Raw genomic sequence first — 20,878 nt, 5'->3', positions numbered from 1 at the left:
ATTCAACCAAGTAGCCATACCAATATACTGTTCGGTATGATTTGTGCTTTAATTTTTTTTATTTAAAACTTAATTATTTGTGTGTCTTATTAGTGAATGAGCATGATCTTCAATATAAAGATCATGCATCTAATCTTTTCCTCTGCTGTCACTCTGCCATTAGCAGTTCTACAGAGACACAGCTTTACTCACTGCTCACACTATGCTATCCTACAGTGCTGCACAGCTACAGCCAACACACTGGAATCCCCATATGACAAAGGCCTCGTCAGTTGTAAAACAGTCAAATTAAAAAGTAATTGTAAAAAAAAGGTTCTACGATTGCAAAGCATCTTTCCCAAAAAAACATACCTTCGAAATACAGAGTGTGAGCCTGTTTAAATCGCTATGATTAAAGAACAACCACTTTTTAAAATAAAATGTTAAATAAATATCAGCTTTATTCAAAAATGTTTGAAAACAAAGTAATGTACAGTATGAACACTGAATCAGTCAATCTGAGTCTGAATCAGTTTTAATGATCCGTCTGGTTGGGCTTTCACTGAGGGTCCCAACACTATGTGGCGGCCAAAGCTGGATAGGACAAAGGGTGCAGGGAAACAGTGGGTTAAAAGAGAGATAAGACTCACAGAATAACAAAATAAAAGACATTAAGTACCACACTTTATCTCACGCATTTGCTAATAGGGCTTTTAATGATGTGTTTGACTTCATAGAAGATCTTGTTATTTCGTCAGCTGTTGTAATAGGGCCTCCAGTGGAGTGCCGCTGTCCAATCAGATGGACAGAAGGTTGGCTGACCTGTTTCCAGGGTCGTGGTTGCTATGACATCCAGTGACATGACAACACAGCAGAATGGAAAGCTAGACAATATGTTATCCAGGCTTTGGTCAATCAGACACACTTGCTTTGAACTTCCAACTGACTCATGTCTCTGAATTGTGTTTAAAATGGCCATACTGGACTGATGATAAACCAAATGAAGAAAATAAAAAACCCCACCATGGAGCTCAACACCTCATTCTGTTAGAACCCATATATGAGAGAAACCTAGTTTCTCTGGTTTTGCAAAATAACACATTTATGGTATTGTTTTTAAACACATGACAACATTACAGTACACCTTGCCTGTTACCTTTAAGCAAACACGCCCTCGGATGAGGGCATAGGGAATTGGGCCATAGCTCCTTGAGTCACTGGAATTCCTAAGGTTATCCCCTTCTAGCCATACATGGCCTTTTGGAACCTAAAAACATCACCAACACACGGAAAGAAGGCAAAAAATGATTAATGTTTTACCCCACAACAAAATACATCAAACAGAAAGCAAATATCAGCATTTGCAGCACTAATTAACTTTAACATGTAAAAGGGAGTTGACCTATAATGTAGTGAGAATCCACCTTAACCCCACCCCCTACCCCCAACGAGTCACCTAAGCCATCCCTCCCTCCCTCCTCAGCCTATCTTAACGTCAACCTGCCCGTCCCTCTTTAACCCCGAACCGTCTTAGGAGAGGGGTCATGGGTAACGGGCAGGGTCGGGGGGGATTTAGAAGAACTTCAAACGGGGTCATTAGGCTGTTGGCTGAGATCTGCGCCCCTCTTACCCAGGGAGGGCAAAGCAAGAGAGGGGCCTGAGATAGCAGGGCAGGGAGAGAGAGAGAGAGAGAGAGAGAGAGAGAGAGAGAGAGAGAGAGAGAGAGAGAGAGAGAGAGAGAGAGAGATAGAGACATAGAGAGAGATGGAGAGGGAAAGAGGGAGCTATAGAGGGCTAAGCTGCGGCTAGCAGCAGTGTCCAAGGGTCTCCACTGCGGTCCGACCTGCCAGTGGGGCGGTCATCCAAGCGGGCTCTAATTCACAGTGACACCAATTATGATTAATCTCATCACTTTAGGAGAGTAGGCTTGTCAAGGCCCTAATTAAGTGCGCTGTCCCCCCTATATGTGCAGACAGGATCAACAACACATTATATTGTCATAATGGGCATCACAATCCACGAGTCTATTTTTGTGTTGCCTAACTTTTTAACGGCAAAAGTCCTCTGGAGGAAAGAGAATAACATGAACAGAAACAGAATATTATCCAGAGTGAGGTGACGTCACATCTTTGCCTCTGCTCGTGTTCCTTATTCCCATCACCCGGCTCTCTGATTAGAGTCTTCAGTCCTACTGTGAGATGCTGCGTTTTGTTTCATATTCAATAATTGAGACAGATGATGTGACATAATCACGAGCCAGTGACATGTTGACCTAACATGAGGTAAACAACTCACTGAATAACGACGACACAAATGAATATCATTAAAGGAGTCATCTGAGAACCATATGTCAGCATGCTGGATTCCCACCATTACACCTCATTAACATGGTAACATATGCTGGCTCCCAAGCACAAGAAAAAGAAACACCACCGTTTGTCATCTGCCAAACCAGAACCCCCTGTTTCTGTGCATCATCCTCTTTAATAAAAAAAGAAAAAAACCATCATCGTCACTGTGCTCTTCCTAATGATGTATAGCTTTGATTAAGACGTTTCAAGTGTCTGTCCAGAATACGGTGAAACCACCGTGCACACACAAACTTAATTTTTAAAAAAGGAAGCGTTTCTTGACATTACTTCTGTTCCATGTAACCACCACTATGAAGGTCAATCAATCTGATCAACAACAGCAAAAGAAAGCACTTTGATTTTGAGTCCCCATTAAACAAATGACCTCAAAGAGAAACCCAAACCTGAGTAAAGACAAAAGTACCTCTAAGGATCAACCAGGCCGTATTTCAGAAAAGTGAGAAAGTGAAGAGGTCTGAAACTTGACCTGCCATACCGTGGCTCGAATGAGGATAAAAGCTTATGCGTATCACCTTGCAAGTCGCAGGTGTGTGAACGAGGGGAGAAAGAAAAAAAACGTAGTAAGTCAAAGGCAAACCTCTGAATTAAAACTAGGTTGATGCAGAGCAGAAGTGTAACCAGATAGTGCACCTTCCTTGACTCTGCCTTTCAAAGACAACTGCTGTTTCAAGCACCTGTAAATAGCCACAGCACCGTGAGCGTCTCTTTTTTTTGCATTTAAGAAGGTTTTCTGTAGACGGGGTGGTGTGGAAATACCTGAGTAATTCACCATTTTAGCATATAAACAGTATCGACATGCGATTTAGGCATCGGGACAGATGAAACTGTCATCAACAGATTTTGTTTCCAACCACACAGATTTTCAAAGATCCAACAAAGATTTGCAGTATTAGATATAGATGTGGAGTCACTCTGATCCGCTCTGCTGTGTTGGATGGCTGAGATTGCACTAGTCCTGCGGTTGTAGGCTGGGTTGACACCAGGCATTGTGTACCTGTCAGAGATGTGTCGAGAAGCACCGAAACTGGAGCCTCTCGTCACAGTGGAGGTGTGCTGTTTAACAGCCACACAATTACAGTGCTCATTATGTTAACATGATTAAGGCGGTGAATTATGTTCAGCTTAAATACATACAGGCTTACTAATCTAAACTTACTCGTCTTTCATCATAGAACTCTGTCTATGTTTACTGCAAAGAACAGAACGTATGGGGACATTTCATCGCTCTCTCTCTGTGTCACCCTCTCTCTCTCTCTCTCCCGCTCTCTTTGCTATAATATTAAGGATCAAGTGTCATTGTTTTGACACAATAGCTCAGGCACAGAAATGATTCCTAAAAGGTGACAGGGCAATTAGTCTGCTGTTGGATCTCTGAGGGCGGAGAGGAGCTGCCTGTCTGTCAGAACAAAAAAAGGAGGTGATGACAGGGTCTAACACCGCCTTCCAAAATTCATCTTTACAGGTCCACCCATAATGCCTCACACCATCAATAGTCGCACAAAAACACATACATCCTCTGGGGAGAAACTAAATCCCTGAGGGAGCCCAAACATTTATGTGAACAGCGGGTATTTTGTCAGTTACCTCAAACACTTTCATAAAGCAAGTGATTTTCCTCCTGGGAGTTAAAAAAAATTAACACCAGGAAGCATAAATTAGGCTGCATGATATAAAACAAATACTTAGTGACAATCAGCTTTATGAGGACGAATATAATGGTTGATTCAAGCTTCTCATCTGCTTCTTCTGTGAAGCTGACAACTGTAACAGTTTAGAGTAGAAAAGTATTACAAATATACATGCAACATAGGCGACAAAAAATAAGACACAAGCTCACTTTCTTATGCTAACAAATGCAATATTTGTCTCCCTCCGCCTCCCCCTGCATTATTTTACAAATTAAAACAATAATTTGATCAGATAAAATTAATAGAACTGACATGCTGGATTGTAAGCATTTGAAAAAATGGTGGGCCATTTAAATACAGTGCCACATTGTCATGAATCAGTACCTTTTTTAAGCAGTTTTACATTTCCATAAAAACAGCATGTAGGACACAAAGGTAAAGCAGTACCAACACAAAAACAGTCAGATGTGGCGACAGTACACACTGTACTGTGTTCTTCAACAGATTCTAAACTACAGACAAAAAAAACCCTGAACTGTTGGATTCACCACATGCACTGAGTGAACAGAGGAACACTATTTGTATGTACTTTCACACCATAGCTAATGTAAATCTCACTTGTATGAATTTTAGTTGTAGAGATTTTTTCAAATCTCAAAGTTGATTTGAGTCAAATTGCCACAGTACACACAGCCAAAAAGAGTGATATATTTATCCCGGAATGATGTATGGTTGAAGAAATATCAAGAAAAGACAAGAAAAAATACATTTTGTTGGGAGTATCATGAAAACACTGGCTGTCCATTTTACATAAAGGGTTACATTTGAAATTTGATAAAGCTACACTATTTACAAAATTCCTGTTTGAGAAATCACATTGTTGCACAATAAGCCCTTTAAAATCAGTCTCAGCAACCCTGATTAGATCCCTAAAATATACACTAAACCAATTAGTGAGAAGTAGACTTAATTAATTGGGATTCATTGGAAACAGGTGAAGGAATGTACAGCTTTGAAGATTTACAAAGTAACCTGAAACATACCAACAACAAATATACCGTGCCATGCCAAGATACCATCAGCTATTGATTGGTTTGGGTAGCTGTGAGATACAAGTGAATTGAGTGAGGGCGCATCCAAAATGAATAGAAGTCAGTAAGCTTCATCCTGAACGTGATGGACATACCAAAATATAGTAGCTGTCCATCTGGTGGCAAGTTTAAAAATGATTTAAACTGAAACTTCTGACTACATCCTGGGACCCCAGAATCACAACGCAGTGTATTACAAGTTCAGTCCTCTGTATGTGGAGGTGAAGCTAGAAGAAGAGGAAACCTCTTTATTTCCTGTTTGATTTGTTGAATGACACTTACAGGCTTGGCCTTATGCTGTGTTTTGCTGAACTCATTCAACAGTCTGCCCATAGTCTATAAAATACACAATAAATTCAAAAACATGCAACATAAACGCAACCTTTGGTTCGCGGACGTATGCGCGCACACATACACATACACACACACACACACACACACACACACACACCTCCGCCCACCCATCAGTCTGTCCATTCGGCTGGCACTAACTCTAACAGGCTTCAGAGAGATTGCAGGCCTGAGCTGTGGGCGTTGGGGAGAGTAGTAATAGAAAAGCAATGACAGTGGTTTCAGCAGCAGAACCCCTGCTCACTCTCTGGTTTTATCACTGTTCTGAGGAAATATAGGTGTTGTCAAAAGCTGATATTTTGACCAATGACACAAAATGGATGTGTGCGGTCTAAAATGTAAACAACTATGATAGGATATAGACAAAGAAATCCAAAAACTGAGAGACAGTTTTGCATTATGCATAGAGGTTCTGTCAAACTATCAAGTGTTTTGTTGTAAACACATTCTTCATTCATTCTCTATTTTACTGTAACTTTTTAACCTTTTTTTCCCCTTACAAAAAGACAGTGGTTCTTGTTGGATTCGTAACAGTAAAACTGCCACCAGGAACCATACTTGGTAAAGCAGGTAATCACAGGATGTATAAGAAGAGCAGCTGAAAAGCACGACACTTACCAGGATGTAAACATACTCACATATTTGTGGGTTTTGAACAGATCAGATGGGCCACTTGTGCAGATCTTGTCACCCTCCAATCCAATTACCCTTTTACAAATGTTCATATTCGGGTCAAATGGACTCTTTGCAATTACTATATCACCCCTGAAAAGAAAACATAATCCCAATCAGTTCATTTGTAACAACGCAGAGTGCATTCATTCACAGAAAATTATAAATGTCTCATATTATCTATGGTATTTGTAGTAAAATGCTGCCGTTCTTTCCTTTAATCCTTAAATGGCCTAAAAAATGTAAATTGTGTTAAATTGTGTAAACTGATTATATATATTTCAAAATGATTACTGTGTCCTCTTTTTGCCTACTGCACATAAATCCACTGACTGGAACCCACTTTTGTATTTTGCAAAGATGACGACTCATCCGTTCAGAGAAGACAATATCATGGTTGACAATGGTGGGCTCCATGGATGGACCAGAACACTACCCACACCAAACAACAACAACAAAAAAAGCAATTATTTCTTGTGCATAGATGAATTCATATAATTTGAAAAGAAAAAGTCATTAGTTCTGTAATTGTAATGATACGAACCACCACAACTTCTCCAATGTATTCAAAGGCACAATGTGCAATGCAGCCATACTGGACCGTGTAGCCCACAAACCCCAAGGTCTTCAGCAGCACACTGCGGAACATCTCCACCTACAGCACAAAACACAACCATACATTATGGCACAATGTCAGTGTACATAGCTGTGAAATGCTCAATTTATACAGCAGTGAGTAAATGATTCACTGCTTTGATCCATTTATGGTAGGCTTATGCCACTTCACAGGGTTTTTGAAAACAAAAGCTGTTTGGGGTTTCATTTGTAAAGGTGTGGACAAGGTTGTCACAGTTGGCCTACTGCTAAGATGGCACATTCCCTGGTGTTTCATTCTCAGAGGCTGAGCGGCCAGTTCACAGCAAAAAACTGCCCTGAACTTTGATCCTGTGTAGGATGGACCAATCAACACCTTGCGCTCAGGTGATGGACAAACACAGAAGCTGTGACACGTCCAGCCGAGCAGCTCTGCACTGTCTGCAGCTAGTCCCTGACACTGTGCTGCCTCCGCTACCACCGCAATCATTAGAGCGGTTATCAACTTCTGTCAGTACCATAGAAACACAGAGACACCCCCAGCACCCGTCCACCCACCCGCCCCGGTAAACACTCTCGGTCACACAAACACACACAAGGACTAAGCATGTGTCTTCTGAGCAAACATCCCAGCCACACTCAGGTTATTGACTTTTACTCGAGCTGCAACCTGTTGGATGGACAGAAGAAAGTAAGTAAATCTTTACACACTGTCATGCACAGTGTGTGTACGCAGGCACACCTGCACACGCACACACACACGCACACACACACACACAAATACACACACACACACACACACACACACACACACACACACATACACAAACAGACTGAAACTGTATGTTTAGAAAAGAATAGATACAGCTTGGCTTGGAGGTTAGTCTGCACTTCAAACATTTTTAGCTCATGCCGCTGTCCTGCCAGTCCACCACAGGGTAAAGAAATCGTTTTCTCCGTCTCCCCTATTCCTTCTGTCTCTTTCTCTTTTTCTCTCTCCATGTCTTCTCTCCCTCCCAGGGTATTATTAACCAAACCAAGCAGAGCGGAAACCAAAGCCCCAAATCCTCAGAGCTCTGGGAATGACTTCCCAAAGATGGACATGGATTAGACCCCCAACTTCTCCCTTGCCCCACCACCTCCACCCCCCTTTCTCCCCAGGTCCCCAACAGACCGGGTGTCAGGTGGCTCTCCCAGCCCTGCCAAAGGTGTTACCCCTAATCCCATTACCCCCCTGTGCTCTTCTCACACACACAAACACACACACAATGCTCTCTCATTCATGCCAACTATATTCCACCTATTAAACCCTCTATCTATTCTTTCATCGCTAGCGTGGTTTGTCTCTTTGGCCCATTCGCCATCGTCTCTGATCCAAAAAAGACCAACTCTATCCTTTTACCTCCTTGTGTGCTGCTTCTCCGCTCTTCCCTCTGTTCCCTGATCACCCCTGGCAACCCTCTGCTTTTTTTTTTGCCACCACTGTGAATGACAGTGCTCGAGAAGGTGAAGGGGGACTCATATACACTCAAATGAGGTGCCCCTTTCCAGCCACAGCCTGCTCTGGTCTCTTGTTATGTTCCACAGGAACTATAAACTCAGTCCTGCCACAGCTGGTACAATAACACCTCTGGCCCTATAATTCCTCTGTTGGGAAGCAAGTGGTCTAAAGGTTAATGTGAATCTCGGGTCTACACTAAGGCGTCATGTTCAGATCTATTTGTCTTGCTCTCAGCTTCCTCCACCAGCATCTCTGTCATTGCGATACTGTAATGCACTTGCAGACATGATCTCACATGTGCTCTCCCTTCTGCTAGGCTGGGGATCAGGAATCTTTTTGCTAGCACTCATTCGCAAAGCACAGTAGACAGCCTCCCTTACAGCTGCCCTCATATCTCTGTTTCAGCTCCCCCCCCCCTCCATTCCAGTGTGCATTCATCATAGGTAGGGATTAAGGGACTTTGCATAACAAGATCACACAGCCAGTGACTGATATCAAGAGAGTCCATATGCAGCCGCCTGGTTTTCTGAGGCACCCTCTGTCATTGATATTGTGTGTCTATGTGTGTGTGCATGTGGTGTGAATGTGCACAGACAATAGCATTACCTATGTGTTTCATACAAAGTGTATATATGAGCTGCAGTTACTCCTTTGGGAGTCAGAATGAGGTGGACATCCAGAGAGACCTCTGATTGGATCTTTATTACCTCTAATTCCCCCGAGCATAGAGTCAGGCAACCCACACTATCTCTTGCCCCTAATACCCAGCCCATGTGTGTGTGTGTGTGTTGGGGAGTACCAACATTAATTGAATGCTGTATTACAGCTGTAAATTAACACAAAGTCTCTCTGTTAATCCAGGATTACACGCCAAACATGTTCATGGGAAAACAAAGAAAGTCAGTGCAGGCCCTCTCTGCAGAACCATCTGTGGCCACCGGCCTCCTGTGGTCACAGCACAGCGCTACAGTGGGGAAAAGAGGGGGATCCCAAATGAATAGCTACCGATGGAAACACACCATTGTGTGTTTAACTCTGTGATCCTCTTACCGAGGGAGCCCCATTTCACTCAGGGCAGAGCAATCACAAGTAGATGAATTAATTAATTTATTTTTTTTAAATCTCATCCATGAGCAGTGCAGCAGTGGTAGGGATGCCTATCACTGTGTCCACCCAGCTGTCAAAAGCATTTTAAGTGAATAATTTGAAACACTGCAAAAATAAAATGTGAACAAGGTGTTTTTCATCTGCATCAACACAAATAAAGAGGTTTCCTGAACGTCACTATGACGGACACATCCACGGGAAAATGAAAACTGATAAGCATTGGGCAAGTTGTTATTATTCTTTCACAACATCAAATGTGACGATTCCAGGATGAAAACAATGTACTGACCTTGGCAATATTTTAATCTTTAAGGAAATTGTCATTTATGGCTGGTAGCCAGTCCATCAACACATACGACATTTCTTAAAGGTTGTGATTTACAGATAACTACTGCCAATGTCATTACTATTTCTATTTAAAAAAAATCCACAATGATTTTTATGCAGATAAAACATTCTGCTTCAAATCAACAAAAAATTGGAAAAAAAAAAAAGATAATTTGTTGAAGTTACCCAGCCAGTTCCACAGGCCTTTGCCAATTATCATTGGAGTACTTCACTGGAAACTATGTAAGGAATACAGTATGTGTAGGAGCAGCAAGCAAAAAAACTAAAAAGTTTATAACAAAGTCAATAAGAACATATCAAAATTGACACCTAAACAAACACACATTATTGAAGCCATAAGGAAATATTCAAAAAGGAATTACCGCTACTGGTCTCAAGAGATCTGAACCTGCCATTGGCTGAATAGTGTTAATTGATATACATGGCCAGTCTATTAGAACCACAAAGAGAATCTCAATCCAAACAGTGCGTAAGGCCCTTGCAGTGGACTCCTTACACAACTAAATTAGGAAAACATGGGCTGAGAGAGAGCTGGGCAACAGGGGGGCTAAGAGGCTTACAAGCCCCTTGTCAGATATTCTTCTTCTCCCTGAGGATCCCAGATGGAAGGGAGTCTGGAGGAGCAGGCAGCACTGGAGAGGGAACGAATCCCACCTCTGATGTTCTCCTCTGGGCAGCAGAAGGCAGAGGAGGGTGGGGCATTAGTCCTGTTGCGCAGAGCTTGATTTGATCTTAATGTGAGCTATAAAAAGGAGGAGGTTAGGCAACCAGGGGGGTCTGTTTCAACTATCAGTCCAATCAGAGATAATCCTGCTGATTTAGACACAGGCACCTGGCTGGATGGAGGGTGACAGATGTAGAAGTCCCAGTCACAGAGTACTATGTCTAGCCCCCATCTTTTCTAGGTCTGCCTTTTATCAGAGGCTTAATTGAAGCAACTGATCTCCATATTGCTCTTTTCATTGTTGCTAACGGCAACACAGCCGTGAAACAGCTGAGCGAGGTTACTATTTGAGGAGCTGAGGGTTTAAACCTACAATCAATGGGTCAGCCAGAGCAAATAATAGCCAAGTGATATGAATACAACTGCTATGAATTGAAAGGAAGTGTGGGTTGACAGAGTCCCCAGCCAATTAGACAGAATGGAAAAATCAGCCACTAAGCCTTATTGTATTGACCACAAGCAAACGCGTGGTGCTGGCCTGGTGCTGAGAGAATTGAGAGATCTTATCTGATGTTGTATCAGATTGACAAAGGAGTTTGTGTTTTGCACTCACCAGCTCATGACAAAGCCTGCTATATTTTAACACTAGCTAATGACAGACACCTCAACCCAAAAGCAAACCTATGATTTTTAAGAATGTGATTTCCTTTCATTCTAAATGAGCATGTTTTATGTATTTTTTCATTTTTTTCTGTCCTGTAGGTCAAGCTAAATATGCCTCGCATGTCTGCAAAAAAACAAATAGCAGGAAATCAAAATAAAGATATGATGTGGAAGATGTGGAATAAATGGAAAAAAGTCCAATCCTTAGACAAAACTAGCTGTGTACAAAACCCATTGCTTTTTGCACTTGTGGCAATATTATTATTAACTTTTATTGCCTTTATTACAGTGACAGCTGAAGACAGACAGGAAAGGGGGGCAGAGAGAGGGGATGACATGCAGCAAAGGGCCGCAAGTCGGATTCGAACCCTGGGCCGCTGCTACCAACTGAGCTAACCGGGCTCCCAATATTACTTTACTTTCAACGCTAACAAAACAAATATGTTGCATGCTGATGATAATCTTACATCCCCCGGACAAAAGAAGTCTCCCGCTTCTCGCAGTTCCACACTGATGGCACAATTATACTGAAGAAACCAAAACACCCTGACCAGGAAAGGTCTGACATGTTATGACTACTGCCATTATATAGCTCAATCAGATTCAGAGAGTGATAAAACTGACAAAAACACTGCAGAAAAACACACACATGCGTAGATGACACTGACGCAATGAAAGGCGGGGGGGGGACTGTATTATTTTTGTACAGTTAGCCTACTGTGTTTACACTACCACAAACTGAATTGTACTACAGCGTGGGTTAAATTGGGATTTAAGAGAATTGGAAATGAGGTGACTGGCACTGTGCAGAGGATGTGCAGAAATGTCCACAGCAGTGTACTGCTACATCCTGCACGTTGCACTGCTGAAGCAGGCTCTCCTCCTTCTGAGATGCAGGTCAGTCAGCGCATCTTATGCGTCTCATATAGGCTTTCCACAATGCCCAGTGTTGTCAGTCATGATATATTCCCTTGGTCTCCTGTCAGCACATATAAATCTCAACAGTGCTGTCAAAACAGCAGGACTGCCTCTGCTGAGAGCATTTGTAAAGTGAGCAGTTGGGCTATTACTTCCTCTGGAGCCTTACAGTATCCTGTGATCTTGTGCTGCCTCTGGCCTTTCTCTGCCACACAAAGCTTTTTTACAGCTGTCTTAAGGATTAGACCGACTTCTCATCAGTCAGCCAGTATTAATAGTGGACATTATACAGTACAAAAGAAACTGGCCTTTCCTCCAGCATTTGCTTAAAGGTCCAGTGTGTAACAATTAGGAGGATCTGTTGGCAGAAATTGAATATATCAGGCATTAGTATGTTTTCATTAGTGTATAATCCTCTGGAAAAAAAAGTCTCCCAAGAAATAGATCAATTAGCTGCTGAACAAAATGCTACACTGCGTTCCACATTTCAGTGCTGACCAAACCTGAACAAACTCATGCATGAATACAAAGTATTTTACTTATCATGAGAGTGATCAGTTTTAATGTTGGAGACTTCAGCACACAGAGGGGCAGTCAAAATGTACTCAAGCAGTGTGCAAGATTTAGTGGCATCTAAATGGTAAATGGACTGAACTTATATTGCGCCTTTCTAGTCTTCCGTCTACTCAAAGCGTTGTGCACTACATCACCTTCACTTCATCTGTACACATTCACATAATGGCAGCAGCTTTCGCACAAGGTACCAACTGCTCATCAGAAACAGAAACTAAGGGAATTCACACACATACATTTACAGTATCTGGAGAAATTTGGGGTTCAGAATCTTTCCCAAGGAAACGTTGACATGCAGCAGGAGGAGCTGGGGATTGAACCCTCTGATTAGTGGACGACCCGCTCTACCTCCGGAGCTACAGCCGCCCCATCTACCAATGTAGTTGCTGAAGCTTTTCACCTCACCCTCCTGTTCCAAGCATGTAGCTAAGTAGAGTGGTCTCAAAACTTGCAATAAATGTCAAAGGCCCTTTCTAGAGGCACTTTTGGATACAGTAGAAACAGATACAGTCGGACCCCATAACCCTATAGATAAAAACGGCTCATTCTAAGCTAACAATACACAACAGTTATTATTTTCTGGTGATTATACATTGATAAAAACATACTTATGAATATCATATTTCATTTATGTCAATAAATCTTCCTAAAGGTTTCACACTGGACCTTTACATAGATTCTAATGTTCCAATAATTGATTTTGTGCTGCACAATAGGCTCATATTTGAATGCCAATTTGGTATTTTTTAATAACATATTAAGAGAGTATTCTGAACAACTCCAAGTCAAAATTAGATCAATGATTATATAAAATGTAATTACTGCACTTAAATTAAATGTTTTTAACAATGGTAAAATCTACAATATTATAGTACCCATTCTCAAACGATTTATAGACCAGGGCTCTCTGCAGCACTATAGTAGTTCATTATAATACTGTTTTGTCATACATTTTACCTTTATCAATAAATTGCGAACTTGTCGAATCTTGTCGATAATATTTCAATTAATTGTGCAGCCCTAATATCTAATGTATATTTTCCACCTACCTTTTCAAGAAGACTAGTTGGATCTAAAATGCTCCAATTTAAAAATGAGAATACCAGCAGCTCATCATTAGGTTACACTCAGCTGAATTGTTGTAAGCTGTTCTGTGTTGGCATTATCAACTTTAAACCATGTGCTCATTTACCCATGTGATGTTCATTTTCAAATTCAAAACTGTTAAGGTTTTGCTGGAGCTCAACACATCCATCCACAGCACCTCCTGAGCCCTCCAAACTGAATGTGATTGGGGAAGTGATGCACAGGGATCCACAGTGTATGTCACTGTCATCTTAAAATGACTGCAGTGTATATACCCACAAGTAAACTGTGTTTGGTGCTACCACGTGCACAGGCACATAACTCATGATGCATTTGTACAACTGCAATTAATGACTTATTATATAACATTACATAAGACCTACTATAACCTAAGCATGTTAGTTAGTAGACCAACAGATTCCTAAATTCGGTTCTACAAAGGCCAATCTAATCTAATCTAATAGTAAATATAATAGGATAAAGTCATATACTCTCTTACAGCACAGTACTTTATATAGTGATACACTGTGACCAACATCATAAGATACTAATTTTGGCATTTGGCATTTGCCGGCAACAAGCATTTCTTTTCTATTTAAACATTTATAATATAAAAAGAACGTTTTATATTGTAGTAATTTGCTATTTGGTGTGTTGAATTAAATATCTGCACACACTGTGAATCATAAAAAGCAAACTCTGGCAGTTATGGCTGCTTTACATACAGTTGTGAGTAAGATCACTCATTTACAGGTTGCTGTGTGTGTGATAAACATAGTGGCACTTAAAGTAATCTATTATGCAGCGAAGTAATTTAGTGTACGACTGATTTCCTGCTTACTGAACATCATTTCCGCATGCATATATGTAGGCTATGTTCTCTTTTATTGACTTATATACAGTGGGCCTTCGTGGCGTGATATATCAAATATTCTCGCACCTACATTATAATAGTTTTACAGTTTTGTAGTTCATTCTTGCCTGGTTGCTAACCAAGAGATGGTCTGTGGTTGCAAACGAGACAATGAAACAATATTGTGGTTCTGTGTTATGCAATGAACCAACAAGGTCAGAGTCGAAGCCATGCGTTAGGTGACTTTTTAATGGAAGGAACAGCTGTGGATCATTGCCAAGTACGTACACACTCAGGTTTTTGTAAACAGAATACAAATAAATAAAGTGACTTAATCAACAGAGCTTTACTCACCTACTGGGTGATTCAATGCTCCTCCGAACATGCAGTTCAAAACAAAATTCCACTTCCTTTTCACAGCGTCCAAGGGCTCCGTTACAATCGCTGCTCTCATTGGTCGAGCACCAGCAAAGTCTTCTCTGATTGGACAACACGTTCCAAAACATCAACAGGCGTCACCACGTTAGAAGCAGTATGGCAGCTCCCATGAGCAGTGCGGGGAAACCCTCAGCCGAGCGTTCACCGTTCAATACTACGAGTTTTCAGAAGAAAACAAGGAGCAGGTTAATCTCCATACCTGGTACCAGACCGTCGGTTCAAAATGGACAGCTCTTAGTTTCCACCGGTGTCACGTCTCTCGACTATCTGCTCGGTCAGTTTGCTGTTGAGGTTCAACGCTAGCACTAGCTACAGAAGCTAACAGTGTTTCTCAATGTATCGTCAGCTAGACACACTGAAGTTGGATGCAGAATATTAGTGTTGTTCATTTTCTCGAAGGGGAACTGTATGGGTTAACACAGAATATGAAGATGTGTCGCTGTTAGGACAAGAGAAACTGTACTTAAAGTGGGGAAGTTATGCGTTAGCATTATTGATACAATACACAATAATCTATTCACATATTACAGTTTTATATTGAATTGTCCGTGGCCCACAGAAAAAACATTTACAGTTGTGTCTATAGAGATTTTCCTCCTTAAGCATATGTCAGAAATGTAGCGTTCTGAACTAATTGTAGCCACCAAGGACCAAAATAGTCAAAAAGAAAACATTGATACACCTGTTTATTCTCAGTTAATTTTAATGCAACAGCTGTCATCTCAAAAAACAAATGTCTTCATACAACTGGCATGTCATGTTTCCATATCAAGGCAGCCAAACTCCACCTTACTGATATCAGGTACAATCTCTTCAAGTTGAAACATGAGATTGATGATTCATGACATACAGTTTGAGTTGTGTATCACAACTGACACATTTGTTATATCACCAGGGAAAACAAGAGATATAACTGGGCTAAACTTAAGCCTGATCATGATGAGTCTGTGTAAATGCGGCAGTGTGTCTGTAGATCTTATGAGGGACATTACTTTCTATTTGTTCCTAAACCATTATGATGTAAAGAAACTAATGTTCTTAAGGAGAGAATATGTTGAACCTGTTTGAAATGAGGTGTGTCCCTGTGTCTGTTAAGGGCCATTACTGTCTTCTGGTGCAGGTTTTTGTGTATAAATAATATGTTAGCAGTATTTTGCTTGTTGTCACACTGTCATGGCTTACTAGGACACTTGAATAGAACAGAGCAATCAGTACTGTTATTACTACTTTTTCTACTATGACAAGTTAAAATACCTGCTGTTAAAAAGGTGTATTTTCTAATAAAGATGAAAACACAACCGTGCAGACTGGAAGGGAGAGTAAAGGAAGGTTGGCCAAGCTATGTCTAGGCTAGTTCCGAGAGGTTCAGAGTAAGACAGTGTCTAATGTGTGACTGAAAGTATTAAAAATCTGATCATATTTTTTGTTTTTTGTCTTCACAAACAGGTGGTGGCTTAGCAGTTGGAACAGTACTTCTTATAGGTGAGCCTCTCACTTGTCAAATTGAACAAACAAACAAAAAGGTCCTATTAAATGCAGTGATTTCTTCTTTAATGTGATGTATTTCTTGTTTAAACAGGCTGTTTGGGCAGGACATAAGACAGCGAGGAATCAGTTATACATTTAAACCAACCAGCTGTCAGTTATGGAGATAAACGTATTATTAAAGTAGAATTAAAAACATTTTATTATTTTATTATTATTTAAGGTTAGACTTTTGTTTTACCCTCACTTATGCAGCATGAGGTCCCCACTGAAGAGGAGGTATATCCCAAGAAGTTCAAGTACACATTTCATTGGATACTTTGGAAACTTTCAGAAAATTGTTGTTAACCCTTTATAGGGCACTCATTGAAATACTTGGAAATTTAAAAGTTCAACCCTGGAGTGTTATTGGTACATATAAGAAGACGTTTCTTCTGCTGAAAATCAAAGTCAATGATGTCTAGGTGGGCTGACACAACAACAGTCTGTGGCACAGCAGGCCTCCTCTTCCCATAGAAGGACTGAGCAGACAGCTGCTGCAAAAGAAATATGCCACATCAATATACTATGAAAATATGTAATAAATAAGCCATAAGCAAATCAAGATTATTTGTGAAAGAAAGCCGTAACAGTGAAGTGTATATTAGTATATCACATTTAAAAAAACAAAAACAAAAAAAAACACCAAAATATACCATAGAAGTGTAATAAAAACTGTCATAAGGAAGTTACCATATATGGTTTCTAGGGTTAATAATGACATCAGTGGCGGTTAAGGGCCACACCATCCTGTTGCTCACACTCAATGCACATACATGAAAGTGAACGCTGAAAAATGAATGCCAAACCTATTTAGAATAACAACACTTGTAATTTTGCAAACTAACCTCTCCACTCATATTGTATTTTGCTAGCAATAACATTAGCGAGCAAGCAAGCTAATGTTAGCCATCCAGCTAACACCCAACCACGCTGAATAACAACGCCAGCTGACAAAATAACCTGCAAATGGCAAGCGAGGCAATTTACCAGCCAACAGTATTTTGATATGGTGGCTAGCTCGCAATGGTAGCCAGATATATTTCACAATCTTTGCTGTAATTTTAGCTTTGACTTTGACTTTGTGTTGTGGTGGATACAGGTTGATTGTTCATTAATAATCAGTCCACAGGCAAGCAAAAATGTTAGGAAAGGTCAAATTTTTTAAGTTACGTTACAGCCTGTTGAAAAGGGTGGCAATAAAAAGTGATGAATATATAGAAATAATATGTAAAATGCTTCACAATCGTACATATGGAACCTTTAATAAAGTGTGATTCTTATTGTACTTTTCACGTCTGTACTCTTTACACTACATTCCCCTATGCTGCTGTGTCTAATTTGAATTTATCCTACGGGGGATCAATAAAGGTACATCTTATCTTATCTTATCTTATCTTATCTTAATAGCATTATATTATATTAGTAGATACTATAAATATATCTTATGGTGAGTCATTTTGCTGATCATTTCCTAAATTGTTGTAAAATTAGACTAACTTTGAGTAAATAATACACATCAGGTTACACTGTTACCAACTCTTACTGAACTACAATAAGCCTTTTGGTCTCAATCATACGATATCATTATACAGTAGTTCTTAAAGCAGTATTAAAGCATGTTCTTTTATTTGCTCTGAATGGAGCCATGGAAGAAAAGTTGCAACTAATATAGTACCGTTACAACAGCCAAGTGGCTTTGTTTGATGTCAGTGCATTGGTGTTCAGAAAGATACATATACATGTAATATTAAATACTATATGCAAGGAAAATGCATATATGCTCTTCTCTGTAGAATTATAGTCTTCAGTTTTTTTGCAGCTCTTTGCAACTCTCTCAGTTAATATGTATAGATTTTAAATGGCACTGCATTAACCTGAAATTACTGAAATGTAGCCTTAGCATGCTATTCATGTGTGGACTAAAATTTAAATGTACTCCCAAAACTGAGTTCAGTAGCACTTTTTAGCATGCCACAGCTAATGATACCGTCTGGCTGTTCTCAGGCTCTTTGTGGTTAGTGTGTCACTGTCTAGCAGAATGGCAAATAGACTAATGACCTGGAGGTCTCTAGTTAGAATCCCAGGTGTTCACACTTCCACTGTGATCCGTAATGAATATGCTCATCTGCAGATGTGTTATAGAAGTTTTCGGGAGTATATTCAAAGCAAGTGGGTTTTCTAGGGACATAAATGTCTTCCACTGTATTATTATTGTTATTATCATTCATCATAGGCTAGGCTATATGCACTGGTAGACAGTAAGGTTAAGGTAGTCTTGTTTCCCCTTGAAGCTGTAATTTGTGTGTAGCAAAGGCCTATACCAACTGATGATATTGCTTTGCCCTTTAATTCACCCCCCCAATCGATGCAGGAGTCAGTGATTATACACTAATGCGTTCTTCCCTTCCATTTTGTGAATCAATGTACGGTTGGTTTCATCTGGTAATGAGAGACACAGTAAAGGTGAAATGCGTGTGTGAGCTCTCTTGTGTTTGTCTCTGAAAGAGCGGTGTGTGTATGTGTGTGTGCACAGTGTGTCTGTTTTGTTGTGTGGGTGGGTGGGATGGGGGGGGGGTTGGAGTGTGTGTTTGTTTGTGTTTGTTTCAGGCACTCGTCTCCTACAGTCTGCCCCTTTAGCCGTGATGGCCTGTTTGTGAGACACAGACATAAAATTATCAGACTGGTCGTTGTCTGCCTTTGAAGTGTCTTGAGCTGTCCGTCCTGATTTGTCAACCAGAGGGGGATCAGCCCAGTATGGCTGCTGTCTGAAGATCTCTCATCTCTTGTGTTTTTGTAAGAGAAGGAACAAAGCTTCCCAGCTCTTATTATGTTGACCATGTATGGTTTCATTCCATTAGTTTAAGTGAATGTGTTTTTCCTTTAATGTAACCGTAATAATTACTGTCACGTTTGGCCTAATTGTTTTACTTGTTTAAATATTTCAAAGCTTTGCAGTGCACTTTGAATAAAAATTATCTTCAGTTTTAATATTTATATAGACTATAAGAAATATTTTTTCACATTAACTACTCTGACAAACGATGTAGGCCTAATAGTTGCAAAGTACAACAAATAACAAAAGTTAAACTAAACCAAAAAAACTACAGGAGATGCATTGAAAAGAACCCTGAAGTTGCTTGATCACAATTACAAACACCTAAACACTATATATATATATATATATTTACGCTTCATGACAATTAGTTCAGTTCAGTTGAGTTATTTATTGTTCGACAAGTGGAAATTCTTTTTGCAGCAAGGCAACATAAAAACAATATAAAAGACAATAACATGAAATGGAAATGGTACTATACACAATACAGAATGCAATAAAATGTTTGTAAAAGAGGCCAAATCATCTGTTCACAAATGACAGGTGCATCTGTTTGAAAATGTGTCATAGTGTCAAAAATCATAACATAATTTACCTGACCACAAAAAGCTTAATTAATAAAGAGGAACAGCTTAACATAGGGATATGTCAGACATATACAGTATATGGGAACAAGTGCTTGTAATTGGCATTTAATCTAATATAGCCCGTTTTTGTAGCAGTATTTACGATGGTGATTCAGTCATTTTAAAGCTCAAGTCCTTTTTCATTAATTGTCTGTATTTTGTTTACCTGCTGTATGGCCTCAATGAATTAGAGCTGATAGCACTTCCTAGACCAAAGATTCATGCAAGGGGGAAAACACTCTGACCTAGATATTTTGTCTCCTCCCCCTGCAGCTTTAGCAGATATGATTCAGGACTCTTGCACTCCCACTCCGCTGTTCGAAGGCAAATGAAGCAGAGGAGTTTCCCCTCTTTACCAAACCTCAGTCGGAATAAGCACAAAAAAAAGAAACGAAGGGGGAAAAAAATCATCCCATGACTGTCCAGAGTGACTGATCTACCTCAAAGATATGACCGTCCCCCACCCCCTGTTGCTCGTATACCCCGCCACCTCCCACCCCCTCCCTTACCCCCCGCCTCAACAGCCTAATGACTCCTGGAGGTTCCATTTGTAAGGCTCCCATAGAAACACAGCCACAATAGGCCCCATCTTGAGAGGGCCCATCTGGGAGTCTTTGTGGGGCCTGCTGAAAGCCACAAAGGCCCGCTGACCTAGAAACCCATCAATAAGAGAACAGGGAGCCCCACCGACAACAAATTGAAGAGCCATGGAATTTCCTGGGCCATCCTAAGTCCGTAGGTGAGGACATAGACCGGGAACGTGGGAGGGGGGAATTCTCCGGATGTTTGAGGATGACATGTCAGGATGTCATTCCCAAGCTGTCAGCTGTATGCCCATTACCTTTAACTGTCACTGCTGCCTTTGTCCTTGTGCCCACTGTTTGTCATTGTGTGGAGAGGCCTATGAAATCTTTTCAAAATGATGATTGTGACAGGAAGCAGCAGTAGCATGCTGGGTAGAGTTATGTGTCCTGCTCATGGGGGGGTGGGGGGGTTTCATGGTGATGATGCAGCCTTTTTTTGTGGGTTCGGGGTGTGGAATGGCCGGGTGGCC

At 40.6% G+C, this 20,878-nt stretch overlaps 2 protein-coding genes across 8 annotated transcripts in view; one reads left to right on the top strand and one right to left on the bottom strand.

The window, feature by feature from the left end:
• Positions 1-422: 422 nt before the first annotated feature.
• On the bottom strand, positions 423-14,864 carry immp1l (inner mitochondrial membrane peptidase subunit 1). The gene is made up of 6 exons (XM_051380545.1): positions 14,755-14,864; positions 6,638-6,748; positions 6,437-6,525; positions 6,060-6,186; positions 1,136-1,246; positions 423-573 (listed from the first exon to the last, which is right to left on the bottom strand). The coding sequence occupies exons 2-6, from the start codon at positions 6,740-6,742 to the stop codon at positions 493-495; spliced, it is 513 nt and encodes a 170-aa protein (XP_051236505.1). The 5' UTR covers positions 6,743-6,748; positions 14,755-14,864; the 3' UTR covers positions 423-492.
• A 38-nt stretch (positions 14,865-14,902) lies between these two features.
• elp4 (elongator acetyltransferase complex subunit 4) overlaps positions 14,903-20,878 on the top strand; it is a 52,743-nt gene continuing 46,767 nt past the window's right edge. For 4 of the 7 annotated variants that reach the window (XM_051380489.1, XM_051380487.1, XM_051380486.1 and 1 more), the window contains exons 1-2: positions 14,903-15,112; positions 16,285-16,320. In XM_051380489.1, the coding sequence (XP_051236449.1) occupies positions 14,935-15,112; positions 16,285-16,320 (214 nt within the window). In that variant the 5' untranslated portion in view covers positions 14,903-14,934. Of the gene's footprint in view, positions 15,113-16,284; positions 16,321-20,396; positions 20,564-20,878 lie in introns of those variants that run through there. The other 3 variants (XM_051380492.1, XM_051380491.1, XM_051380490.1) reach the window with 3 other exon arrangements.

This window comes from Dicentrarchus labrax, unplaced genomic scaffold (assembly GCF_905237075.1).
Source record: "Dicentrarchus labrax unplaced genomic scaffold, dlabrax2021, whole genome shotgun sequence".
Lineage (NCBI taxonomy): Eukaryota > Metazoa > Chordata > Actinopteri > Moronidae > Dicentrarchus > Dicentrarchus labrax.
This window is presented reverse-complemented; position numbering and strand designations above follow the sequence as displayed.

Bases quoted from the DNA above. Each gene is read 5' to 3' on its own strand.
- immp1l (XM_051380545.1), bottom strand. From the start codon at position 6,742: ATGTTCCGCAGTGTGCTGCTGAAGACCTTGGGGTTTGTGGGCTACACG. The intron at 6,526-6,637 runs GTTCGTATCATT...TGGTGTGGGTAG, and splicing joins ACATTGGAGAAGTTGTGGTG to TGTTCTGGTCCATCCATGGA. The intron at 1,247-6,059 runs GTGAGTATGTTT...TGATGTTTTTAG, and splicing joins TGTTCAAAACCCACAAATAT to GTTCCAAAAGGCCATGTATG.